Here is a 27,891-nt window from a genome sequence, read left to right as displayed (position 1 = left end):
GTTGTATGTTCTTCTGTGCATGGTGGATGCCATCACTGAATGCACTCCAGTGTTTCTAAAAACAAAACACTGGCAAAGCTCTGCAAACTCTCCACCCACTTCGTGTCTGAAGGTGGTGGAAAAGAGCAAAATCTTGTTCAGATCCTGTATAGATGATCAATTGCCTAGTGGGATATCAAACACTGACCCCCTTGTATTCAAGTGAGGAAGATGTTTGCCATCTGTTTCTTTTTGGATGTAGAAGGAAGTGACTGTGTTCTTTGTGAGGGAACGTGGAGGAAGCTGCTTCGCTGGCTCTAAGCATCTGACATCTGTAAGTTCTCCTACAGCAGAATAAAATAGGCTGACATGACTGAAATCTTTCACCGTGTTTCTCTAGACACAGGAGCTTGTGGATTTGAGGGAAAAGAAAGCTCCTGAGCAGCCCATTAGGATTGTGCTCTCATAAGGAACAAAATAAGAGTATTGATTTTTCTTGCAGAATGTAGGAAGTTTGGGAAGGAGGGAATATTGCTGGTTTTAAAATTACGTCTTTCATTTGTAGTGTGTCAACTTCAGTTTGTTCCATGAGTAATGTAATCCACTAGTAAACCCTCAGCATAATGATAAAAATTACCTGATTACAAATACATTTGCTAAAAATGCAATATTTTGTAAATTAAATATCCTGTTTAATGCTTTAAGATCTAGATCTACTTTGTGAAAAAAGTAAATTTTGTATTTCTGTGTATTTTCTTAATAAGATTGTGCAATTTGCAGCTGGTCTGAGGATTTATTGGTGTTTGCACTGAAACTTAAACAAGTTTTCTTCAGAGTGCTACACCAAGTACTTTAATAGTGGGATTTATTTCTTGTTGCTGAGAAACAACACTTAGTGCTGATCTTGCCTGAGTAGTTTTTGCTACCAGCTGTCTTGGTGATACCCACCTGTCACCTGTTAGTCATCTGTATTTTCTTTTTGAGAAGCCTTTCCTATTGAAAATAGGAGGTTATTTTTAGGAAATGGGGGTGGGAGGGTGGGGGTGGCAAAAAGCTTGAACTTTTTGGAAACTGATGTGAAATGCATGGGTTCCACGTACGTTTTCTGGTTCCTAGCCTCTCGGTGTTGGTATTCGTAGCAAAACACTGTCTTCAGACTTTCTGTGAACACTCCTGTAGCCCTGGCAGACATGCTGTATGTGCAGTGCTTTACTTGTGCTCTGAAAGACTTCTTGCTGTGCAGGAAAAAAGGATCATCACCATGGTGCCAGGCCTATATTGGTTGAGAGATGAAAAATTGGTGCATGCGTGGTTCTTGCACTGCCCTGCTGGTTTCAGGAGCTCAGAGCAAACAAGAGGCTGGAGGAGCATTTTTAGCCTTCAGATTTGGGTGTTCCTGTCCAGGCCTGTCACACAAGAAGGGTGAGCCCCTAAAAGAGGGCTGTTTTTCCCAGCTGTTTTGCTACTTGCCACACCATGTCTGCCTATTTCCATCATTATGTCACATGTCATATTGGGATATTTGAACAGTGTTGTGGTCTAACTGAGCACAGGAATTTTCTGTCTGCTATGTTCCAAACTTTCTCATCTTACCTTCAGAAATAACTTCATAAGCCTATGGTTCATTGGAAGTCAATGAATCACACATTCCTGTGCACTGCAGCCCTTTCAAAAAAAATGATATAAAGCGTTTTGTGCTTCATTCTTTAAGAAATATTATCCAACATGTTTGAAAAGGCTGGGGTCTGAGAAAAGAATCCAAATCTTCAGTTTTTCCTAAGCTAAATTTGGCTTAGTGTGCAATCTGTGTGTGTTTGAGAGGGAAGGGGCAGGTTTGACTTATTTTTGTTTTTAAAGGGGGCAGGTGGGTGCAAGCTGGGGGTTTTCAGGGAAGTTTTCTTGAAAAAAATGATTTGTGTTACGAAAAATAGTTATACAATAAACTGGTTCCGCCCAGATAATCATTATAGCCTATACCATTTGAATGCCATTTGGGGGGAACCCAAATAAATCCTGAGGAATGCCCAATTACTGTGTGGGAATGAGACAAATTACATGCGTAGTTTTTTCAGCCCTTTCCTAAGTAACCTCTCTCTTGGCTTGTCTGAGACAGATCTAAGTTTAGAAAACATAGCAAAGCACACAACATTTCAGAAGGAGCCCACAGGCATGTGCTGATGTCTGCGTGGAAGCCTCTGTGCGGTTGCAGCAGCCAGGGCGGATCAGTTTTCTGTTCGGTGCTGGAAGTCTGCCACTGCCTCCCTTTGTTCTGCTTCCTTTGCTGCACGAAGCTTAGAAGACAGCAACCGCCATTATCATTAGTGATAAAAACTAATTACGGAGGTGATGATTTCGGCTTCAAACCTCACCACCCTTGCACCCACCAGACTGCAAACCTACAAACACCTCGGTCACCAAATCAACTTCCTTGCAACCCTTGCCATTTTGCAGTTTCTTCCTCCCTGTGAGAAGCTCCTCACCATGAAAAGTAAGGGGTTAATGCCAGCGAAGACAAAGGGAAAAGGAGATGAAGGCATTTGTTTTCCCCTGTTACTGTTTCGGCTTGCTGTGGCAGCTTTAGTACTCAACTTGCCATGCCACATGATTGCTGTTCAGACTGACAACGTGTCCATGCTGCCCAGAATGTTTGGCTGTTATTTATATTTTTATTATTGTTAGCTTAATGAAAATATTTTCTAAGCTTTTTCTCTCTCCTTTCTGTCTCTTGTTTCTTTCTGCCCCCAAATAGATAACCTGAAGTAACTTGAAATTTCCCTAGTCTGTAGCTCTTCATATTTTGCTAATTAATCATTTTGTGCAATCATGTGCGAGTTTGTTTTTTCAAGAAGGGTTTGGTTTCTGGACAAAGCTGAAGAAAACTCCTCGTAGTAAGGTGGAGAAACATTCTTTACATAGGTGTGTCTTCCTATGTGATGAGTAATGAAGTATTTTGGTCCATGTGCCCATTCCCTTGTGCCTCTGATTACTACAGCTGTTTTACACTTTCTTAAACAAACAGTCTCACAGGAAGGACTCCCCCATCTGCAGAGGGTCCCACCATCATGGGATTTTCTGACCTATGTTCCTTTTGGCTTCCTTATAAGCTCTTAACAGAGTGTTTTGCAAATCAGTTTCTTCCAGCAGCTTTGTGCATCGCACATTGTGAGAAGCAAAATGATGCTTTACCAGAAAATCTGTCTAACATTCATGATCAGAACTTACTAGTTTCATTGGTCTGTTGGAATACCGTGAGTAAAGGTGTCATAGATATGTCTAACCATAACTGTTCTCTTCTTCTGATCAAAAACTTGCCAATGCAGTTTACAACAGTCTGATGTCACCCTCTTGCCCCTTAATAGTGTTCATAGCTACGATTTGTATTAAACAAAGTACTTTAAAGGTGTTCTCTAGAACCATGGGCCAGCCAACAGCCTGACTGTGTGCATATGTACATGTCTACTCAGATGTGTACATCTACAGCTTGAAAACCAGAAATTTGCATGGTCTTAACTTCATCGCTTGTTGCTTCATTTAAAACCAAATCTGTTGTCATTTTCACTTGATCATATTGGATGATGTTAATGGCAGCCCTTGAAGTCCTACTTGGTGGCCTTCCCTGCGAAGAGAACTCATTGTGCTTGGGAAGCTTCGAGTGAAACTCTCATGGGTTACTGTAGTAGAGTACTGTACAGTTCTGTTCCCCAAGAACAGCAATGTCGATTGACAACTGGATAGCTTTTTGGCATTATTTCCCAATAACTAGATGGGAACTACGCTTTCTTATTTAACTCTATTCTCCCTTCTTAAATGCTCAGTAAAATTTGTAAAACAAAAACTAACTGCTAAATGTTCTCCCAAAAGCAAATGTTGCTGTGTTGTAGATCTAGGATAATAGATTGTAGGTTAGGTAAACAGTGTTTATTCCTTCATTCTCATAGTATTGCATGGAAAAGAAGTGCTACCAAAACTACAATTATTTGAAAATAAAATGCAGAGTTTTTGTAGCAGTAATTGCCCACATGTCCTAATCTGAAAAATATGAACCATCTATATATTGAGAAATTGGGATAGAATTGCTTTAATTTAGTATTGGATGTAATTATTAAGACAAGGCAAACTCTACAAAAAGTGTTTGAGTTGAATCAAGTATCTTAAATAATAATAATAATAAATATGTCATTGTCTTGCTGCTAGTCTTTGAAATGTTGGCATAACTTTCTCTTCGTTCAAAGCGGTACTAATGTTCTAGCTTACTTCAGAGAAAATGTGATACCAAGTGTTTTGATTTATTTTTTTCTCTTTCTTTGACCGATTCCTTTATAGCAGGGCAGAGGTGCAGCTTTTGACTGGAAGATCTGAGCAAAATGGAAAGAAGTGGAGAGAATATCTTTGTAGTTGAAAAAGAAAAATCAATATTACAAAATGGGATGGTTTGGAATATTGATTTTTTTTGGCTGCAAAATATTGGTCAAAAATAAAATTCTAATAATGTGTTACGACTAATCTAAGGGTTTATCAGTGTTTTTCATGTGAAGGAAATATGTAATTTACTGCAAATTCTGTTACGCTCTAAACACATGTAGCTGTATAGCTGTTATTTACACTTGACTTTTCCAAATTCGATCAGATCAACATACCTGTAAGGATGCAGCCTGAGGCAATTGGAGCAAGGAGGTAGTTGCACTGATAGAAAGCAGCTTTTTGGTATTGAATCCTTGGGTGAAGAGGAGACTTTATGTTGTGATTTTTTTGAACGTCAAACCCACATGAAGATGAAAGCATAGCTTGAAATAATCTGTCAGCTGAAATGACACACAATGGGGCAGTGCAAATGTGGACCAAATGATTTAGGGAGTTCTGGACTCAACAGTTATTTTAATGCTTTCTTTCCAACCTATTTGCGTGTAGTATTTGACTTTGGGTATACATATAAGACCACCTGCTTCATGTCTGAAATGTCAGTGAGAACTTCACAGAAAGCTTTGAAATGTCTTCCTGTATTAAGTACCACACGGCATTCAAACATAAATCTTCTCAGTTCTGTAGTTTATTCCTCAGCAAAGCATGTCTCTCTTTTTTTTTTTTTATTTCTCTGCATTATTTCAGAATCTTTAAAATCATTTGCATTGTCTTTAATATGAAGATAACTTTCTAACTTCAAATATAATAATGGCTATTTCTGTTTTCTTGTGTGCATTGTTCTGCAGGTTAAAGTGGGGGTAAAAACACCACCAAACCCAGAAACATAGTTGACTGGACATATTTTCAACATGAATCGTGCTTTTAGCAGGAAGAAAGGTAAGTAATTTTGTTAATGTTCCATGGAAGGCATAAATATCCTGTATAAATTCTCTAGAATAAGAATTATACAACAACGTACTTAAGAACCATTACGTCTAATAAATTAAGTAGAAAGGAGCATCCTTCTATGATGTACAGAGTAAATTGTTCTTGATTGATAAAGTACTTTTTAGATTGTAAGGCTTATATTGAATTGCATACTATTTTCTTCACTGAGATGTGTGCACATACATTCATATATATGTTTATATGTTTGTGGCTTTTTAACCTGCATGCACCAAGGGATGTGCTAGAGGGTTTTAAAACTTCTAAAGAGTTAGTAACTTCTGCATTTAATTTATATGTTCCTTAGGTTCTTGGAGAAGCTGTTTCAGAAAAAAAAAAAAATAATATGCTTGAAATATCTCATGCTGCAGGATGTCGCTTAGCTTTAAGCAGCTATTCTGAACTTGTAGCATTCTGAAATGTACCCTTTCCAAAAGTATATCAAACCACTAAATATTTAGAGTTGCTCTTATGGCTTCCTTATTTCATGGTCTGCTTATGATTAAGCATCAATTTTAGATGAAGCACAGGAGGTGCAGCTTTTTTTTTGGTTTTCTTTCTTTGTTTTAATGACAGGTTTGTTGCCATTTTTCCTATTTGTTTATAAAGTAGGAAATATCGTCTATTAGGGCTGATTTGTTTTTCATGTTTTCTTCTAAAGATCCTTAGGTATGACACACTGAGCCAGAGCCTCTGCTTCAATAATTAAGTAAACTCCACTGGAGCGAGTGTAAATGTTATGTTTATATAACAAGAATTCCTGCTTTGGTATCAATATCAAAGCTTGAAAGAAAAGGAATCTGTCATGCATTATACCAGCATGAAGTGATAGCATCACTGCATCCTTCCATGTCTAGTACATTTACTTGCTACATTGTGATGAACTGAGATAAGTAGTTCAGAATACCAGAAAACGTAGCTTGATCACAGAGAAGATAAACATATTCGCAAAGGCTGCAAAAAACAATTAAGGATAATCTGATACCCCAGAAGCAAGACAGATGCACAGGAAATAAACTAAAATCCATAAACCATGTTCTTAAGTACTTACATGTTTTCTTGTGTAGATATTTGTAACATCCCAATCAAGAATCTGTGTCTACCAGCTGTCTAATAGTGCTGCCTAGCTTATTCCAAATAATTCGAGAGACTGTTCCAATATCTGCATTCAGTATCAGAAACAGTGTATTACATGGCCATCTTACTGAACAACAGGTTTGTCCTAAGTCACAGCAGTCCTCTTTAGAGCCCAGACCCCCATTTTCATTATTCCCACTACTTCATTTTGCAACTGAGAAAAATTCTCAGCAGAATTTTATACTGTGTGTATGAAGTCTAGGGCAAGTACTCAGTGTAAATTTATTTTTGAATGCCATGATGAGGGAATGAAACAGCCACTTCCAATGACTACAGGTGTGCTGAAGGCTCTGTCCTTAAAAATGGCCATTACAGTCATTGACCATCTGAATCCCCGAGATTTAGCACAAAAAGGAAATTTTAACCTGAATATTTTGTTTGTATTTTAGTTGTAGTTATATCTTATTGGCTGGTGGTCATATTAGTTGAAGGCTTAATTGATGTGACAAAATCTTGAATTGAATATGAATAAAATCAAGCTTTTCATCCTTCACTCTAATAATGATAATGAAAAATATAAGAAAATAGGAAGTTAAAAAAAAATTAGCTTGTATCAGGGAGTACTTACACAAGCAATCAAAAATAAATTGAATCTTTTTTGCAGTCCAAGTTATAATATCTTTTCTAATCAGTTAACCTTAAGCTCATATATAAGGGTAACAAACTTTGTGAAATAACATTGACTGAAAAAAAGTTCTGTTATAAATAAAACAACAACAAAAAACACCTTGGTACCTGTTCGAAGTAAAACAGCTTTTCTGTTGGCCTTAGAGTAAGGTAGTTGGACTACTGACTACATATATTAAGGAGAAAATTCTCTGATTTAGAAATGTTATCTGACTTAAGAACTGTACAAAAATATATACTCTATTTTCCATTCCTTGATCCAGTGAGTGCAGTATACTCTAAGAAGTGTTTATGGATTATCTTTTTTAAGTATCTTTCTTTTTTCTATTAAAAACAAATAATTAAACAACAATAAACTATTCAAGAGCAATGTTCATTATGTTCATGTGACTTTGTTAATACGACCAAGCTTGTGAAAATATTTTTGAATCTATCCACAGTATCAGGAGCTTGCTTTTGGATGTGATCCAGTTTTCATTCATTGTTTCTGATGATCTACTAATTTTTTTCTTTAAAATCAGGTGTGGTAGCATGATTGCTTTGAAATGATGTAGCATGGGAAGTGTTAGAACAGAGTCTGTTAAGTCTTTACATATTTCTGTATCTTGATAATTTCAGTGTCTCTTTTAAGTAGTTTAGGGATTTGGATGTAATTCTTTTGTAAAGGCCTTTGTTGTGTCGTCATACTTTTTTCTCATTAGTGTACTGTTATCTAAACTGCTTTATCTGTTTGTTCTCAATTTATGTGGTAGTGTGTAAGTATAATGTGTATATGCAAAGAGAAAGTATTTGCTGTACTGTTTAGTTGCTGTTGAGGGTTGTGTGTGCTTGATTTTGGTTCTTGGTTGTCTTTCTTTAGTTTGCTTTTTCTGTTCTTGTTCCGTGGTCTTTCATTCAAAGCCATTAGTATAAGACCTCGTGCTTATAAGAAACAAGAATGAGCTAGTCTTTGTTGGCTTTTGTCCCATTAAAAATGAGAAAGGAAACTACTGTTTCTTCTAGATAGAGACCTTTCTAAGTATGAAATAGCTGTAATCCAAACCTTCTGGGAGTAAGAGAGTGAAACTTTGAGTGTCTCAAAATAGTCCTAAAAATGTTGCTAGCTATATCCACTTCTGGCTAAATTTATCCCTGAATTACAATATGTGAAATCCAACGAACTTTACTGAGGTTGTGGAGGGCGTAAATCACAGCTGAATTTAGTTCACTCTTTATTATACCCCAATGGTCTTGCTTCATCCTAGAGTAAATGTCAGCCTTAGTTTACATATGGCACAAAGTTCAGTGCCAAAGCTGCTGTTAAAACTGCTGTGAATCTGAAATTTCTAATGTGTGTGGTTTGTTTTTTTTTTTCCTTCCATATGATAGCATTTCATAAGGTTGGTAATTGCTGCTGGATTATCAGCTCGTGGGATGTAGATGGCATTCATAATATTAAATTGAATATATTGAGTTAATAGCCTATAATAAATCATAAGTTTCAGTGATAGCGTTTCAGTGCAATGGCTTTTTATGAGCGTCATCTATGAAAATGTAGACAGATGCATTTAATCGTCAGGGTTCGATATATGAAAAAAATGTGATCTAAGGTTACAGGATGCTCTCTTCCAGGAGTGGACTGGCTATAATGTGATCTTCATTTATATTTTAGACTTATGCTACATTCAAGAGATGACAAATGTTTTGGTTTATCTTTATCTTTCTTTTTTGAATATGCAGATAACAGTTCCTTTTTAGCTCATTAACTGCCTGTGGATTTGTTTGTTTTTTAAGTATTTTTGTATTATGATACTCTTCTCATTAGGCTACTAAGGTTCCCTTTTAAGTATGTCAACAAGGAGAGTTCCAGGTTTACTGCCTCAATTTGGAAAGGACCAAATCCTTATCCATTGGTGGGAGAACGAAGTGTCTTTTCCTGTAGCCTGTGTGTATGCATGCACTTGTATGCAAGCATATATTTATTTATTTATGCACTTTCCCCAGGGATCTAAAAAAACGTTCCTCACCATGAAAATAAAGCAAATAATAGCATCTCTGGGTTGTGAAAGCAGAGGGAACAGGTCTAGCTGGCATGAATTATTTAGGAAAGAAATGGTTATAATATGTTTTTAGGGGATGCACAGCTGCAAATGAGGAATACTCACTGGGAACTCTCTGTAGAATTCATGTTGTGTCTGCACAGGTAAACCTAATTTTTCTTCTGAAACTTCATGCAGTTATTCTGTCCCTCTTTGGCCCTGTATAATGTCTTGTTCCTTTTGGTGATAAGAGTTTGGCAACACCTCCATAAGGCCTAAATCTTAGGATATTCTTAGGTATGAGTGAATTTATTTTCCCCAGCTGTTAACATGAGAATAGGAGGACAGGATTGTAATTTCTTGTTGCCTATTTTGCCTGCATTATCTTCAGAAGAGTATTGCAAAAATAATAAGTATTGTACCTGCTTAAAGAATATCTAGGCAGCTCACAGGATAGATCTATGAATGTTTACAATTATATTTACCATAATAACTATTTTCTTTTTCCTCTTGCAAAACCGAAGGGGCTCCTTTCAGAACATACACACTCCTTAACCATAAACTAACTACTGACTCTAAAACAGGAACAGTACTGGAGGACTCTTAAGCTTTTTGGTTTCCATCCTATTAAAATGTATGCAGCCTCATTTACAGAATATTATTTGTTTTGTACAGCAGTTAGACAATAGTACCTTTCAAGATCTACAAGCTATTAAATTCTTGGTGTAGAGTTATTAGTGTATCATGTAGAGTTGTTGCTCAAGGTACTATTTAGGTTGCTACCTTGGGGAAGTTACTCTAAATGTGTTTCATGAGTTGCACAGGTACCCTGCTATTTAACTGGATGAATATCTAATTAAAGACAAGATGTATTATTCTGAGTGAGCATATAAAGTTCAAGACATAAGTTTTACAGCTCCAGTGTGACAGCTTTGAAAATCTGTCAGTGAAAGGTCAGCCCATGCTTTTCTCAGAGACCAACCATTTTATAACTCCAACTTCTCAGCTTAGTGCATTTAATCTTCTGCATTTTTTTTTGTTTAATTAAAATGGAATGTCATCCTTCCAGTGAAATAAATTTGGAGTCATGATGACTACTACCATTTGTAGGACTTCATCTTATAAAACTGTTGAAAAATTAAAAATGATATCCAAGATATGCCATTCAGAATAATTTTATTTTGTGAAATAACGTCCTTTAGATGCATAAAACCATGGGGCTTGTATAGATAAATGAGAGAAAGCTACAGATTGACATGTTGTAGTTGTTTTGAATGTTTATTGTCACTTTCCTTTCTTCTCTTTCCAGTTTACCGGCATTTAAAAAAATATAATTTCAAATGAAAACAAATTATTACAGTATTTTAATCTTTCTGAATAGAAAAATATAGTAACTCTAAGTTTAAGATTTCCCAATTGTGTTCCTTTTCCTTCCAAACTGACACAAGTTCTTGAAGTTAGAAATGGTTTATAAAATTGCCTTTTATCAAGCTTAATTGATACTTTCCCACATTTGTTTAGTGTTATAATGAAAAGTTTAACTGAACTCTGACTCCAAAAGCAAAAGTTGGAGATCTAGTATTGATCTGTGTGTACTCCTTAGTGAAAACTTATGAAAACTGTTGTCACTTAAAATAGATTATACTAGCCCAGTAACCTCTCTTTGAACTCCAATTCAAAGCTTGTAGCAAAGACTTAAGTATTTTAGTGTAGCTCATTTGGTGGCAAGAAGACAGAAGAGGTAAAGGCTGAAGAGCTTTTTTTTCCTTTTTTTTTCTAGTAATTTAGGAAACTGAACTTGCTAAAAGTTCATAACATCAGCAAACGAGAAGTGCAAAGGCAAGAATTTGCGAATCACTGAGTAGTTGCACTAATATATTGATTTGTCTTTTCTCTCTTGTCAAAAGTGTCCTAGCTACTAGTATCCATGTCTTAAAATATATAGTATAAAGTGCGTAGGTTGGGTAGTGAATGTTACTATTTGAGGAAATGCAAATCCTAGATATTTTTTTTTGGAGGGGTATTCTGTAACTGTGCCAACTCAGCTTTGCTATGATATCATTTTGCTATTTTAGTAAATAGCTATTTAAAACCATTCTAAATGTCCTGAATATTACGGTAGAAGGACATGAAAAGGCTAAACATTCTGCAAAACTCATTCTGTTCTAGGAAGATAGGCTTTGATGTCTTGGCAAAGAATAAATGTCTCCAAAGAAAGCTTTGTTTGCCAAAAATAAAAAGATACAACAAAAGTAATTATTTTAGCATTGCGTATGTTGACTGGCATTTGCTTATACATATTTCGGGGAGAATTTGGCTATGATTAAGCAATTGAAATAACTTTAATAAATTACTGTCATTGAATATACAGATGGTACCCAGTCATTCCTCTGCAAGGTGGCTGAGGTGAATACTCTAGCCAAATTACAGTCTAGGGGTAGGTTTCTGTTAATAATGTTTAAACACTGTGTTTAGGTCAAAACTCTGGTAACAACCATCAAGTCTCATGGCTCAGTGTATCAGTTGGTTGTCTGTAGCAGTTGAGAAGAGTGATTTTACCTTACGTGTTGATGGATTAGCGAAAGTGCAACTTGGGAAAACTTGGCTGTCTGTTGCACTGCAGGATAAAGGAAATGACTCATCAGGGTGGCAATTCTTGTATATCCCATTGTGAAGGTTTTCTTTATTGATATAAACGTAGGTAACTGCGGAAAAATGAAAGATACAGAGATATATATATATGTGTGTGTATATATATATACACACACACATACAAGTAAGCTCCTTCTTCCCTGAATTAGTAATGCATAGATGTAACACTAATCTTGTAGGATTGTCTCTTCTTCAGCAGACTGCTGGTAGACTGATTCTCCTATGAGATCTTTCTTTTCATAACAAATTTTATAAAGCAGGAAGACAATTCCAAGATCTCTTCTGTTGGTCAGGAAAGCATCCACTGATGTCAAAGAGTCAGTAAAGAAGATAAGCTTTAATTTTTACCTTCTAGATATGACTGTATTGTCACTGGAACATTAAAAAAAAAAAGTTCAAATCAGAGTCTCTCTGTTCATTGTATTAAATGGAATGGCCACTCGGTCTCGTGCTTTGATAAATGCTTTGGAAGCAAAGTTAGGCAGAGCCACATGTAGAATCCATGAAGTGTGGGCTTTTTGGAGGCTTAACTAAACTTGCACTACTAAGCATTGTTTTGCCATTTAGAAAAGCTAGTTCAAAGTTCAACTATGCCTCTCTACACAATTGATTTTGTACTATCTGGGCACTAAGTAACACAAGAAGGAATTTATCTCAAAGGGAGAACAATTTATTGGCACTGTTACTGCTTTCCTTTTTGTTAGATAAATGGTCAGCTGTGCTGTTATCTAACCTAATGTCATCCTCCACTAAGTGCAGCACAGTTGATCTTGGTACTTTATGAAGTTCCTGAGTCTATTGACTTCAGTGTGTGATTTGTCTGCACGTTTCTCTTCTGCTCTCTAGTGTCAATGAGGCCTCTGAAGTGACTCACACTGGTGCATCCTTGTTCCAGATGGTGTGATGAGCAAGTACTTGACATAAAATGCAGATTGTGGAGGAATCTCTCCTTTATAGAAAGAGGCTGGTATGAGTTAGGGGGGACTAGAAAAGAGTGAATTGCTATTGCAGTTCTGTCCGTCAAACCACTTGCAATTATTAGTTTTATGTGGTTTTCCCAGTGGTCTTAGCTGGCCAGTGTACGCTGGTAGAGAGGAAAATCTGAGAGGCTCTCACCCTATTCAAATCCTCTTCAAAATATGATTGGATGCTGTCCTACTGCTACAGGGCATCTCTAAACGTCTGCGCTGCACAGCAAGCATGCAGAGCGTGAGGAGGGCTTGCATATAGGTTACAGGATCACTGGCTTTCTTTAAGCAAGACTGTGGCTTAATCTGTGCACTTGAATTGTGAACAGTCAACTTTCTTCCTTTCTTTATGCCAACATAGTGGTACTGTGTTTGTCAAAACCACCACAAACTCAGGGTCTTGCCTCCTAGCATCTCTCATGCTTCATTCCCGTTAAATTCTGTTTATGCTTTCATGGACTGCAGGTGTCTGAAAGTCATAACTCTCAAAAAAAAAAAAAAACAAAAAAAACAAAAAAAAAAACCTGGGCACTTATGTCAACTTCAATGTAAATGTTAAGGCAGCCTAGATTAATAGCTTCAGACACAGTCTGGAATAGTTGTAGTTTTCACCAGGTGAAATAATAGTAGTTTTCACTTTCTCCTTCTGTGTTACATTAGATGCATACCTGTGTCAGTTTTTGTTTTATCTAGGCCTTTGGTCCTTTCTTTAGGACTTTCTGTTTTTTTATCTATTAAATGTCTAGAACTATTGCTTCTATATAAATAATAAAGTAATAATATGAGCTATGTTTTTCATTGCATTTTATTGTAGGGTTTCATATTGTTTGTTGCTTCACAATGAATACATACTAAACCATGACAACCCATTTTAAAATAATTGTAGAAGTGAAGGATCATGCTAATAGCAAGCTACACTTATGTCAAATGTTTAAAGGAATACCTCTTTTATAGGTTTTCTTTTTTCCTAATATTCTGGTTGATTGAATACACAGTTTCTGAAATTTGATATTTCTCATCTGCTATGAAATCAAGCTAAGGATAAGCAGTACTTCAAACAGCTGCTGAAAGATACAGGCATTAGCCCAAAATAGGGGCCAGTTGAACTAGATGATCCTGGAGGTCTTTTCCAACCTTAATGATTCTATGAGTATGGAAATCAGAGCTTACAATTCAGAGGGAAATGCTGGTAACAAACATTTCTGTAACATCCGCATGACTTTTTCTATATCTTTGCTATCAATGTGAATTTTGCCTCACATTGACTCTGTTCAGTGAGAAGAGTTCTTTCAAATATGCAAGTAACCCATAACTATTGCATGCCTCTAGGAAATAGGCTTCCAACATCTGTGGAAAACTTACTGCCTGTGTCACACTGTGGGGATCTGCGTGTGGGTGTTGGAAATGCTGCTTGCCAGCTCAGTGTTTTAATCAATGGCACGAGATTCATAAAATCCAGGCATTTTTTTGGTACATGGCAAAGTTACTGATTTCCTCTTCCTTTTGACCTGAGAAAACACAGTCGTTTTTCCTTGTCTTCCCATAGTTAAGGATGCCAGCAGTAATGGAAACACTTTCCTAGCAGTGTTATTCCTTGCTCCAGTTCCTAGAGCTATTGTATCATTGCAGTTTGATGTTGATACACATGTGGCTGACTTCACAGAAATATTTCAGGTAAAGCTTTTTGCCCAGTGATAATATTGGAAACATTACCAGCATTTCCAGCTTGGTTCCTGAACTAAATAATGTTATTTTTCAGCTTTGAACATGTCCTTCATGGGGAAGAAAGTATGTGACATTTTTCAAAGAGTACTTAGTTTTCCTGGTACCCAGGTAGTCAATGTAGGCTTTAGAAACTTCAGCTCCATTGCCTGTTTGTGCTAGTGCTAGGCACTGAAATGAGTGGGGGATTGGTTTTGTTGCTGTTATTTTTAAGAGATTCAATATTTTATTTTGGAGCATTTTTTACAGGGTTTTCCTTTAAATAATTTATAAGTATGCTGGTATCTTGCTGAAGTGAGTAAAGAGCTGATGTGCAAGAAATGGGTAAATAAAACATTCACATTAGCAGTGTGAATGCATATTTCAGAGCTTAGATTTGCACTGTGCAGGTCTTCACTCTGCTGTGGTGAGTGGTATGGTGTACAGTGTGGTCCCATCTTACATGACAGATTCTCTTTGACCTGGGACTTCCAGTTGAGAGCGGGCGGTAGCCTGCTCGCCAGCCCCTCAGCAGTGCCCTGACTTGAAATGTAATGCTCACAGTTAACTTTTGGGCTGTCAGGATTTATTCTAGTGTTCTTAATTCACACCCATTTTGTTCCTTTTCTACTTGTGGATAACAGTAGCTGTTGATGCTGTACTCAGAATGGAGATCAGGCTTCAGATCTTAAAATATTCTGGGAAGTCAGTCAGGTTCAGGTTGCTGAATTCCAATCACAAGGCACACGTGAAATGGGGGGATTTGGAATTGCAGCCACTGCAGTGCATAACCGTACTCCTGCCTGCCTCCGAGTGGACAAATCCTGCTTTCTTAATTAAGAAGTGCTAATGTCATTCTTCAGCAATGCAGCTGAACCCATTCTCAGCTAGAAGGAAATTGCTTTAAAGAAAAAAATTTCCTCTGGCTTTGCAGTTTTGATCCTGTTCCTGTGGTGATTATGGTGAATATCTTGTTTAACAGGCTTCTTGCTTCTCTATGTTCACAAATATTTAGTTTGTTTAGTGTCAATAAATGTCACGGCTTTTGCTCTTGAGCAGTTTGAAGTGGGCTGGATTTTATTGTTCTTATGCGTAGCTAATAAAAAAAGTAATTGCTGTAACTGCAAGTCCCATTAAAGGCAAGGGGAATTGTCTGTGAATATGCAAGGGGAGAGCTTTGCTTTACGCTATTATTCTGTTACTTAATTGAATAAAGTTCCAGATTTGTGACTTTAATTCATGGTAATTAAAAGAGAAGTGGTGTCAAGTTAGAAAATACTACTAAATATTGAATGTGGGGAATATAAATTACTCAATGGCATAGACTCCTGCAGGTGGTAATACAGTTAAGTAGTTTGGAAATATCTTACTTTTTTTTTCTCAAATGATTTCAAATAAAATAATAAAACTTTAATAAAATATTTCTAAACTTCTAATAAGAGTAATTTTTTCTAATGTTTGTAATTCCACCCTAAATTATGTAGAACGTTCTAAATGGCTATTAAAAGAGAAGGAAGAAAAATATATTGCACAAGTAATAAACTTGTGATGTAACCATATGAAGTATGCAGTGGGAAAAGTAAGACAAAAGTACAGTCTTGTGATGCAAAAATTGGTAAAAGAAAATAGGCAAATTTGTTTAGAATATGTCATGAAAAATTGAATAACATCTAAACTTCTGAATCACTTACCATGAGCTGACCTGTTTCTGTTTTCCTACAGAGAGATTAGGGCTTTTTTTTTTTTCATATCAGTTATCACTTTGATACTTTTTCAACAATAATTTCCTTTGTCCCTCTAATGTCTTGATAATCTATCAGAAAAAGCCCCACACAAATATCATTACAAGTGCAGCATATCGTCAGTGCTTTAAGCAGCAATAGGATGCAGAAAATATTGATGTTGAGAGACAGAAGCAGCAAACATCCTTAGAACAATAAACGTATTGGAGGGGGAGGAATTGGAGTAGTTGCGGTAAATCAGGTCAGTTGAAACAAGAAATTTAGCAAATAGAAGTAACAAGGTTCTTTCATGTAAATGTTTGTGTAGTTGTGAAATATACTGTGTTTCCATCTAGCCCCAATAACTACTTCAGACAGATAATTATCTGAGGAAAATTAGGATTGTTGATGCTTTCCAGAAAGATGTTATAATAGTTCAACTAACAATTGAATAACCTATTCAGTGCTTCTTTTATTTTGCTTTTCTGTAGACAAAACATGGATGCACACTCCTGAAGCCTTATCAAAGCATTATATTCCCTATAATGCAAAGGTAAGAAAATATGAAGTTATTTTCTCCTCTTACCTTTAGAACGCAGTGCATTCTATCTTGCTTTTCATTTGAAAACTGCAGGGACATGAAGTAGCCAAATGAAATAGCGAGGAAAAACTTAGTAAGTAAATGTCTGTTTTGCAGATGAAAATTTTCTATTTCTTAAATAAGGGCCAGATGATTCTCCTTCTGTCTGAATTACTTGATTTTGTAGAAAGCAAGCAGGTGTTTCTCTTCTGCTCGATTTTCTATTTCCTTTTAATAGATGCCAAATGGATGGAAATTTGGACTGCAAAGGAATTTAACATCAGGTTGCATGTGTACAGTGCTATAAAAATTAAAATGAATAACACTCCTTTTGAACAGTAGTAAAGACAAAGAGTAATGATCCTATCTGCTGGATACATTGAAATGTCAAATACTGAGAAAATATGGTAGAATAATAACTGGATTTTTGAATAGTAAAATCAGAAGTCTTACTCCGGTGTTCTCTTATCTCAGTTAGGATGAAGTGTTTTAATTAGCCTAATGACATCTGTTCATAGGAAAAGAATCTTTCCAAAATAACAACTTAGAAATTGGCAACTTATTACTTGCCGTTATAGTGGGAGGATATTTCAATGAGATTCCACCATGGCATGTTCTGGATAATGTTCCCTGTGTTTTATCCCATAATTGTTTTGTTATGTTTTGCTTTTTAAACATAAAATTGAAAATTATTTCACAGACCAAGACTCAGTTTCCTATGCTGGCACTTCCTGCCGTTGGATTTGCAACTTTTTTTTTTCGCTTAATGCTACCATACAGTGAGCAAGTGTTTGTAGTGGAAATTTGAATCATCTTCTGCTAGTTGCCAGGTGAACATGTTTTTATTCTGTGTGCTCTCAAACTGAATTTTCGACCAAAGGATGTATTACCATTTAACTGGATAGCCGTACCAGACACCTTGGCTTTTATATTACAGTTTTTGAGAGGGAGGAATACTTGCTGGGGTTATTGTACCATCTGTTTTAAGAGCAAGTTGAAGCTATGAATTCTATTAATGCATTGAACAAGACCTGTTCATCTGTGATCTTTATTTAAAGAGAAAAAAGAAACCTCCTTCATCTTGCCTGTCTCATTGTCTTTCTTAAAAGCATATCTCATAAATAGGTGTCAGTACAGGTATGCAGAAATATTTTTTAAAATAAAGATGACAGTGATGGGGTGGTGCTAACTGCAGAAACAACACTGTCAATAACTGCTGGGACAGAAGAGAAGAGGTGGGAAATTCCTGTCCAAAAGAAGTCTGCTTTATTTAGGTTAATATATGCTCAAGTTCTTCTGCTCCTGTTCACTGTGAATTCAGGCCTCATAATGTATGTATGTTTTTTTTAAAAAAAAAAGTCACATTTTATCTGTTAGCTTTAAATGATGTTTTCACTTTAATTCTGAAGTATCATTTTTACCCAGTTACTCAGTATTTTTCTGTTTAAAAGGAGACCTTGTATATATTAGCATATCATTTGAGTTTTGTGACATCTTGATTTTTAACTAATATACCCGGCTGATTTCAAATCTTGTAACTGGGTCGTGAACTAATGACTAAAAACTCAGGAAGCATCTGTGAAGCAAGTATTGAAGAAGACTCGTGGATTACTATTTTTTTTTTCAAATCTTCATAGCCATCATTTTATTTCTCATTCTATAACATTCTATCCATAAAGCTTTTGTATTTGTTGGGAGGAAATGACAACACTTTTCCATTTGATTTCTTTCAGAAGGTAATTATGTGAGTGAAGAATAATAGAGAATAAAAAAGATGACGTTCAGAAAATTAAATCTAGTTGATGGAAAGTGTTCTTTTCAGAGGTGTTCTTTTTCCATGGCAAGTGAGCTTTGTTCTGCTGTATAGATTCTTGAATGTAAATTACTCTGGATGAAAAATCATGTTTTTTGCTGTCTTAGATTTAAAAAAAAAAAAAAGGCATTTCTATGACACTAATCTTCTGAGATGATCAGAAAAAGAAGAATTTTACAAAAAAAAAATTGAAAAGATGGGTTTTTGTTTCTTTACTCTTTTTCCTTACACATCTATTAGGAATTAGCAAAAGCATGTTGACAAAATGCAGCTCATGAGTTGACTGTTGTCTTATAAAGAACATTCCTACTCAAGGTAATAGGGTGTTAAAAGCCACCTGCGATATACAGAATTGCCCTCTTTTGCACAAACTGGAGAGAACTCTTTAATAAAAAATCAGTAACATCTGATATCTCTTCGGGCATGCATCCTCTGGATGATTTATGGCAATAATCCTCTTTGCAACAAAACATAGGCAAGGTTGTTTCTTCTGCAAGTACAATCTAGGAGTCCATGAGAAGTATCCTTAAATAAAAAAGTGAATGTTCTGTTTTTCAGCATGGTTTGTGTATGGCATAAGTTGGGGGAGGGAGTTGGAGTTTACGTTGTGGGGGGTAAAGGGGGTTTATTTCAGTATGGTCTGGAGGTGAAATCTGGGCCTACTGAGGTGAGAATTTTGCAATCAGTTCCTTTGCGAACCCCTGTTTTTCTGGAATATGTCACTCCAGCTGAAAGCATATTAATCACATAACATTTCCCACCCCCCCCCCCCAAAAAAAAAAAAAAAAATCATTTATAAGTTGGGTAGTGATAGTCACATTATAACATGATATACAGGGATGCAAGACTCATTTAGATGTAACAGCATGGAAATTTTCACCTAACAAAAGCTATTTATGTTACCAGGATATAAAATTTGAAGGCAAACTAAAATTTCTCATTTAATTCATCTTTCCTCTGTAATGCTCCATAACTAAGAACAGATGTTTGTATTATTTTCCATACTGTAGGGAAAAAAGGCTCTCTTTTGCCCTCAAGTTAATTTTCTTGATTTTAGGCCAGTGTTTTCTCCGCAACAAAAGTGTGATCAAAGTGTGACTTTATGGAATCTGACTGCAACCTTCAAAATGGACTGACTCTTGTCATGATGTAATTGATACTGCCCTGAGGGATGTGTTTCTGTTAAGCTGCTGCCCAAAACAACGTTTACTACGTCTCTCTGTATTAAATTATATCTATATTCTTCCAATGGTCCCCTTATGGTCACTTGGCTGTCTTTTTGGTTTATATCATATTTCTACATGCACATCTTTCCGTTTTGCAGATTAAAGGTTCTGCTTTGCAAGTCTGGTGTTTATGTTGGCTACCAGCATCCTATGGAGCCAGTAGTGTCAACCTTGCATGAGGTCTGAAGAGCTGCCATTTTGCATAATATATGGCACATTAAAGCCTTTAGAGTTTATTTTACCAAGAGATATGATGGCTTCCTAATTCCTAAACAGCTATTGTCTTACTGCTTGCTTCATGTTTGTTTTGTTTTAAAACTTCATGTATTGTTATGGATATACTTATGATTCTTGATGAAGTTTAGAACAGATTTTGAAGATAAAAGACCAAAGTTTCTCCAAAAAAAAAAAAAGGTAACCTCACTTTGTATTATTGTGGCTTTTTTTATGACAGTTAATTGTGAATTGTTGTGCAGTTTCGTGAATGATCTTTCAATTATTAAATATGTACCTTGGACTTATATTGCAACTATAGAAATGAGAGAGTGCATTAATAGTAAATAGCCTGCTTTGCAGTACCTAATACTATTATTCCTTACTGTGGTACAATAAACAAAATTTAGTACATAATTTCCTATTTCTTCAGCTTTCTTATCATTCGGGACTAGCAGATAATGCTTTTCTGGAGCAAGAGTTTTAGGTGACAAGTGTGCTACTTAAGTGATGTAACTACACTAGCAAGCCTCTTGGTGCAATTGTATCATTTGAATATCTGTATCATTAGCATGATGTATTATCAAAAGCTGTTTTCATGGTGTAAACTGTGTTCTTACTACAAGGTGATATGGCTATTCTTGCAAATTCTCCTTTTTCCCCAGTAAACATATTACAGAATAATTGTGTGTCAGTAAAAACAATTAATGAAATTAATGAAAGAATATGAAAGAGAAAATTGTATATAGATTTTCCAGGTAAACAAAGGTACAAGACATGCTATTAAAAGTATACTTAAATTTATATGGTGAAGTTAGGTATTGCAAGATACTCCAAACAGAGCAGGAAAATGTTGCAGATGAGAAACTAATGAAATAGAAGAGGGCATTAGTGGAAATAACTCATTTTCCTATATTACATTTATTATAATTAGAATTAGTAACTGAATTTCAATTAATTTTCATTAGTCTCAAAATGCCTTGGATGTAAACATAACGAATGTAAGTGTTTAACTACAAGAAAAATGAGTGTCATGAAAATATCCAAATGAAATATTAAAGGAGTAAATGCAAATCTGAACTTAGTTATTTCTGATACATTGCAGTCATTAAACTTGGGGCTCATTGTGCCAAGGATGGAATAAACATGTAAACAAAACATAGAGACTACAAGGGGTACTGCCAAAAGACTTCTTTGCCTTTGAGAAAGGGATCTATCTGTTCCATTTTGCTTACAAGTTAACATACTTCGAGGAAAAGGGTAGGAGGCTGGTATCATATGCACAAATATGCAATGAAATAAACAACTTTGATGCAAGAGGATAAACTTCAAACATAAACTTCCAACAACAACAAACATCTCCTCTAAGTAGCTAAATGAGGAGAGCTGCATTGTAATTGTTCAGTATCAAGCAGTTCCAGTTGCTGTCTTTTGTCTATGTGAAAAATGGTGAATATTTGGTTTCCTTAAAACCTGCACAGTTAAGTTCCTCAGAAAGCTCTGTTAAGTTCCTCAGAAAGTTCTTCTGAAATTCTCTAAGTATGCTTTGTCTGAGCTTACACAGCCAGTTTCCAAAGGGACGAGAACTAAGTCTGCATCTCCTGAGCCTTGTCTAGCCTTCTGAGCACAAAACCAGCCCTTACTTCCAGTCAATAGTCTATCACCGTACAGTGGGAAGATGAGTAGGATTTGCAGATCATTGTAGATCTCTACCTGCATATGAATGCACAGAGGTTCAAAGGCTGTATGAATGCATGTTGTGTATACTTATGTAGCTCACAATGCCCCCCAGATGTGTGCATGTCAAGACCATTTTCAAGAGTTGGAAGGTATATATGCCTTATGCTGTCTGTGTGCATCTGCACCTAGAGTTTTGTTTTTTGCATCAATTTTCTGCTGCTTGTCTGAAAGCTTTGAAAAAGTGACTTGCTTATAATTGGAGTGCCGATATCTTTTATAACTGAACACTGGCTGAGAAGTTTAGACAAATAGCAGAAAGGCAGCTGTGCACTTTTGACATGGGTAAGGCCTCTTCCCTGGTGTCTAAATCCCTCTTAGTTACAAGTAAAATACGCAGCTACACAACCTCATGGTTTACAGGTCATTCTTATTCCTCAGAATGTGTCTTGCTTCAAGGAAGGAATGACGTTTGAGCGATTTCATTTTTTCTTTCTTAAGGTCCATTGGTCCATTTCTGTGTGTAGCTTTAACAGAGAGCTTTAGGTTTGACTGAAGCTCCCAGTGTCATACATAAATGCAAGCTGTGTATCATTTTTGAAGCGTATAGATGAGACCGAATGCTTAGATCCAAGGTAGTAAACACTTGAAGAGTGGAAGTTGAGGGTATGTGAAGTGTTTTGGATGCTCCAATTACACATACTGCTAATTCTGCAGTGTAACGATTGAATATAAAGATGAATACATATTTGTACTGAAAGCAGGGACATGATTGATCAATGTGCTTTGGCTAATGCCTATCGTTTAGTTTACAAATACTACAGCTAATTTTAGGCAAACTTGAACTTTAAGTCCATGTAAGTTGGGCTGATAACCTTTTCGGTTTTGTCCCTTGAGCTCTGTAGGGTAAATGAAGAGACTACAAATCTGCTTCACTTACCCTATATCCATAGCTGGCAGGGCATCCCCATCTAATTACTGAAGGCTAAGAAAAACTAGAAAGCTGTTGAGATACTAGACTAAACTGTTTAACATGAAGTGTAATTTCTTTACCTGTCTCAGGTAGAACAATTAATAAAGCAGATGTTGTAGTCTGATATTTTTGATAGTGGAAAAAAAAAATATCAGTGATTTTAATTGTGAGTGAGATAAAAATATTGGTTGTGGTTTTGAATACATTATAAACTGCAACTAAAAGACAAAACAGTAGCTTTTGATCTATTCTCCAGAGCTCTCATTCTCTCTCAGGTTCTGCTTATGATCCCTTGGTTTCTTCCTTTTCACTTGAAGCTCCATTTCACTTGAAATGTCTAAGCACTATATGACGTGCTTCAATTATGATTATGAAGCATATTTGCAATGCAGATAAGAAACAGAAGCTATGATTTCATGGTGAGAATTAAAAACAGATCACACCAATTAATGGTTGCATATGCACATAGGATCTGGGAGGTATTTTAAGTACCTTTCTCATTAATGTATTAAATAGTATATTCAAACTTCTCTATAATAAAGAAATCTAAATTGAAGCTAGCCAGTTACCTGCCACAGCTTTAGAGTTGTGTTCTGGACAGTTAGGAGCAGATTTCTTTCTTTGGTATGCAAGCTGTTTGCTTCTCTGCCATAAATTGCCTTATATCCATTCTGCTTAGCACCGTAGCTGCTTAATTACAGTCTTTTCCTCTTTCTCTGACTTTATGAGCAGTCTCAGTTTAATTCTCTCATAGGAGAAAAATATTTTTGTAGCAACCAACAGCTTTAGACACATTTTTGTAAGAGGGCCTAGGATCACTTATTTGGCACTGTAGATATATCTAACAACTATAACCTGGATTGAAAATGTAAAGCTGCAGAAGACTTAGCTCATTTTTGGATGTTGAGGCACGATTTTAGAAAGATCAAATGCCTTATTGCTTGAATGTTATGGAGTTGTCCTTTGGCTACAGTTATATTTGCATTAGGATTTGCTTTGGCATTGAAATGTAAGAATTGGCAATAAATTAGGTTGGAAGGGGTCTCTGGAGATCATCCAGCAGATTCCTACCTGAAGAAAGGCTAACTTAAAAATTGGGTGAGACACAACAGAGCCTTATACAATCAAGCTTTAAATTCCTGCAAGGACAGAGACGTGCAGACTCTGGGCAGCCTGTTCCAGTACTTAATCATTGTCACTGTGAAACTTCTTTTTCCCCTCATTTCTAGTTGTAGTTTCTTTTGCTGCAACTTGTGATTCTTAGTCTTACACACGTCTGCACACACACCAGCCTTGTAATCTTCAGTTTGAACAAGTGCTGCCCCCTTTGCTTCTCACAATGAACTGTTACCCGTTTTCCTAACCACCTTGTTAGGCCTGAATGCAATTTGTAGTTTATTTTTCTTTAAGAATGGGTTATTGTTGCTCTATTTCATGTTGAGATGCAGAGCCTCTGGAGTGTGAAACTCCTGGAATTCATATAACTTCTAGATTACAAGGGACATAGTTTATATGTGGATTTTTTTTTTTTTTTTTTTCTCAAGGCTATTCTTAGCCTTTCACTGTAAGGGCTTGGTCTCCTGGGTGTGTTCACTGTCTTGGCTAAGTCTGAAAATCTGCAGCAGGAGGCTACATAGGATTGATTTATCAGGCATGGTCTGCAGTTAAAGAGACTTGTTGATGGCACGATTAAAATAGTACACTGATCAATACCATGGTACCTGAGACGTATCTGCCAGGTACATTCTTTGGATTATTTTTGTTGTAGAAATAATAATTGCAATTCTATTCTTGCTGTAGAAGAGTTGTTTTCTGGAACGTAGAACAGTCATAAATTAAGGTGTTAATCCAACAAGCTCTGATAGTAGAAGAAAATATTAGTATGTATGACATACAGAGAATGAAGCAGAAGGTTTGTAGTAGTAATAGCAACCCTCTTTCAATGGCAGTTCTTTGTAATATGGCATTTAGTATTGAATACAACATCTAAAGTATATTTCTAAAGACAGTGTATTAAGCAAAAGTGTAAAAATAAGCTTTGAACATAAATGCATCGCTGCCCGTACCTAGTAGCTCCCTCAAAGATGCTGAGCAATGAGACTGTTTAGACAAAGGCGTAAAATCATTAGAAGCTTTGTAACAACTCTAAGTGTCATTTTCTTATTCTTTAGAAAAAGAATAAATTAATATTTGATTATAGATCTTTAATGACTGTGAAAGATGCTCAGAATCCTCAGCTCCTCAAGCTTGGCAGCACAGAAAGGAGCAGGCACCACAAGAATAACAGGCAGTGAGTGATACAAATGTCTGTTCAAGACAACTAAACAAAACTCAGAGGTTTGTCCAGAGAAAATGAATGAAGTAAATATCAGTATGCAAGGAAAAAGGACAGAATTTCCAAAAACCTTAGGGTCAGCAAAGATATGCACAACTCTCCTTTCATCCCTTTCTGTTCCTTCTCTATTGCTGATATTTATTTCCTTGCCTCTTCTTAAGGCTGCTGAAAACTACCAATTAGCCTCATTAGCATGCCCTCCAGGGATTCTTTCTGCACAGTTATATTTCCATGTGAGCTGTCGGCTGTGAGAATGTGAGGTTTCCTTAAGCAGACTTTTTAGCCTCTGGACTGTCAAGTGAGCTGCATGTCTGACACTTGAACTAATAGGCTACAGAGTTCAAACATCTGGGATTATTGTATGTGTGGGTTAGGTGACCCCCAGCTGTTTATGGATTGTTCTTGCTTTAAATTAGGATCAGGCCTGCAGATGAATTAACTCGTTCTCTTCTCACCTCCCATTTTTGATAAAGCTGGATATTTCTGTTCTCTCAGCCTTTGCTGTGTTTATGGAAACACTCCCTTCTTCTCACATCTACTATGCACTAAAAATAACTAGGCAACTCTCCCAAAACAAACTGGAAAATATAAAAGTAGAACTGAATCAGAGAAAATATGAAAATGGCACAACTTTTTGAACAGGAACATCTGTAAGGGCATAGCTTGACCAGTTAAAACAAGACTACAGGAATCTGTCCAACAGCCAGGCAGAAAAGCAAGTAAAATAAATTCATTATTCTAAAAACAAAAGAACTTCATACATGCTCATCTTCTTTATGAGGATTCATCATCAAGAAACCATTGGACAAGTTACTAGCTGCAGCCTGTGACTTTTTAAACTCTATTCGAATAATAATGTATGTAGCCAGTTGTGGATCCTGGACTGTAATGAGTATTTTTCTTAGAAATGCCTCCTTCGGATCACTTGGATTTAGGAATTGTAAGGTCCGCCTTGCCCTGTCTTAAAAAGCACATTGAACTTTGAACCTGAGAACCTCAGCTCTGCCATGCCAGAGAACATTTCATTACTGGTTTGGGACATGGCCAAGAATCATATTTGTATGAACTAATTTGTAAAGCTTTGTTCAAATATTTCACATTTTTACTAGAAATTATTGGCCACTAAGAGGGAGAGAGTGTTGGGTTATATTGATCTGCGCTTGAAAAAAAAAAAGAAAGATGAACGCATACTTTTTCATAGCTATCATTTTCTTCTTTCTGAATCCTTAAAGGAAACCATATCTAGGAAGTTCCTGGAGGTTTTACAAGTGAGAAATCTTTCAATTTGTTGCTGTAGTTTGTCTAAAAAGAGGAAAAATGGAGAAACAAGGATATACATCAAATCTTGATGATAAATGTGGAGCCAAAAGGTGCATTGGAATGAGCAGATCATTTGAAGCACTGGCTGAAAATGTCCCTAAGGCATATCTCTTATTGTTCCTGTAGCACTTTTGTGCTTTTGAAATAGGAGATCCTAGAGAGAGAGTCAGAGAGAGAAGTTACTCAGCAAATCGCATGAATTAGAGTATTCAGTTAATAAGATACGGTGAGAGGAAAGTTGTCTACTCTAGAATATAACCTTGTTTCTGGAAATCCATTGAAATCAGGAATGTTTGGGTCATCATAAGTCAAAATTCAGAGGCCATATTCAACTTGCACTACATGAGGCTTTGAGGAACTGCAACTGTTAGAGGCAAACCATTTTCAAAATGGAAAAGTATTCACCATGTGCATGTTTTCACCTGCATGTGCATGCTTAATGTTCCAACCAATTTTAAAAGGTTTAAAAGTAGATACAGCTCTGGGGATTTTTTTATATTTATTTATTTTTATTTTTAACTTAGTGGACATCTAAATTACATGGTATAAGCTGTCCTGATTTCATATGTGGTCGGGTGAATTCTCCTTACTTCTTTTGTACCGTATTTCAGGGGCTTGCAATCTTCATCTGGAATTGAGGAAGGTGAGAAAATCGAGCCTCAATTGCATGCTTTTTGTCTTTAAAATTTGAAAGCGCTCTGTTCGTTTTGTACTAGTTTTAGATTTTTACTTGTATTTTTATTAGCTATTAGAATGTTGTGTACAAGGAAGAATGTGGCTCAATGTTTTATATTGATTTTTATTACTAACACTCAGAGGTACTAACGGAAATTATGCTGTGCATTTCCAAGAGTTTATCGTCATTTATCACAGTTCACTTAGATCATCAATTCCTTGAAGCTAAGGGCTATCTTTGTGTTATTTGTGCAGCCTCTAGAATAATGAGATGGAGCCTCTAGGTGGTACCATGATGCAAATAATCATAGATCACAGTTCAGAAGAAGTAAGTGACAGAACACCTTGGAATTTCCTCTGATGAGCTTACTCTTCAGAAAGAGTAATTAAATTATAATGGAGACAAGAAATGGGTGAATTGTTACCCTAAAGATATGGAACTGAGGTAATACTGGATGTTTTCTGCAAATTTGTCCCAAATGACTGTTCTTTAATCAGATCTCAAATTTTGAATTCTACTTCAGTGCCTTGAGCTCAAGACTAAATGTATTCTCAATATCTAGTCTCTTAGTAAAAAGGAGTATGTGGCTACTTTAAAGACTAAATCCCTATATGATTGTTTTTAAAATACACTGTTTTCTTATTTTGCAATCAGCTGAGAATGCGAGCATCACTACAATGATCTAGACGAGATTAATTTTACTACTTTAGCACCAGAAGATAACTCTTTATATTGAAAAGCATAATACTTTATATGAAATAAGTGGCAGATAACATTTCAGAGTTGGATTAATTGCTGTTGTAAAATAACGTACAAAGTAATTTCCAGCTCTTTTGAATAGTTCATTTGAGATGTCCATCTCATCTACTTATCAATCTTCAAGTTAGCAGATATTAAGGTCTACGTGACGGTGGTTTCACTTCATACTT

General features: G+C 36.1%; 1 protein-coding gene and 1 long non-coding RNA gene across 9 annotated transcripts in view; both read left to right on the top strand.

The window, feature by feature from the left end:
• The window catches only part of GULP1 (GULP PTB domain containing engulfment adaptor 1), a 150,863-nt gene that overhangs the window by 69,429 nt on the left and 53,543 nt on the right, over positions 1–27,891 (top strand). For 7 of the 8 annotated variants that reach the window (XM_080598853.1, XM_080598848.1, XM_080598854.1 and 4 more), the window contains 2 exons: positions 5,187–5,277; positions 16,641–16,702. In XM_080598853.1, coding sequence (XP_080454979.1) covers positions 5,250–5,277; positions 16,641–16,702 — 90 coding nt within the window. In that variant the 5' untranslated portion in view covers positions 5,187–5,249. Of the gene's footprint in view, positions 1–2,239; positions 2,468–5,186; positions 5,278–16,640; positions 16,703–27,891 lie in introns of those variants that run through there. The other variant, XM_080598850.1, reaches the window with a different exon arrangement.
• Positions 17,543–26,242, top strand: LOC308197814. The gene is made up of 2 exons (XR_013953301.1): positions 17,543–18,569; positions 19,600–26,242. It is a non-coding gene; the product is annotated as an uncharacterized lncRNA (long non-coding RNA).

This window comes from Anser brachyrhynchus, assembly GCF_964034855.1.
Source record: "Anser brachyrhynchus genome assembly, chromosome: 7".
Taxonomy (NCBI): Eukaryota; Metazoa; Chordata; class Aves; order Anseriformes; family Anatidae; genus Anser; species Anser brachyrhynchus.
The sequence above is the reverse complement of the archived record's forward strand: the minus strand, read 5'-3'. Positions and strand labels throughout refer to the sequence as shown.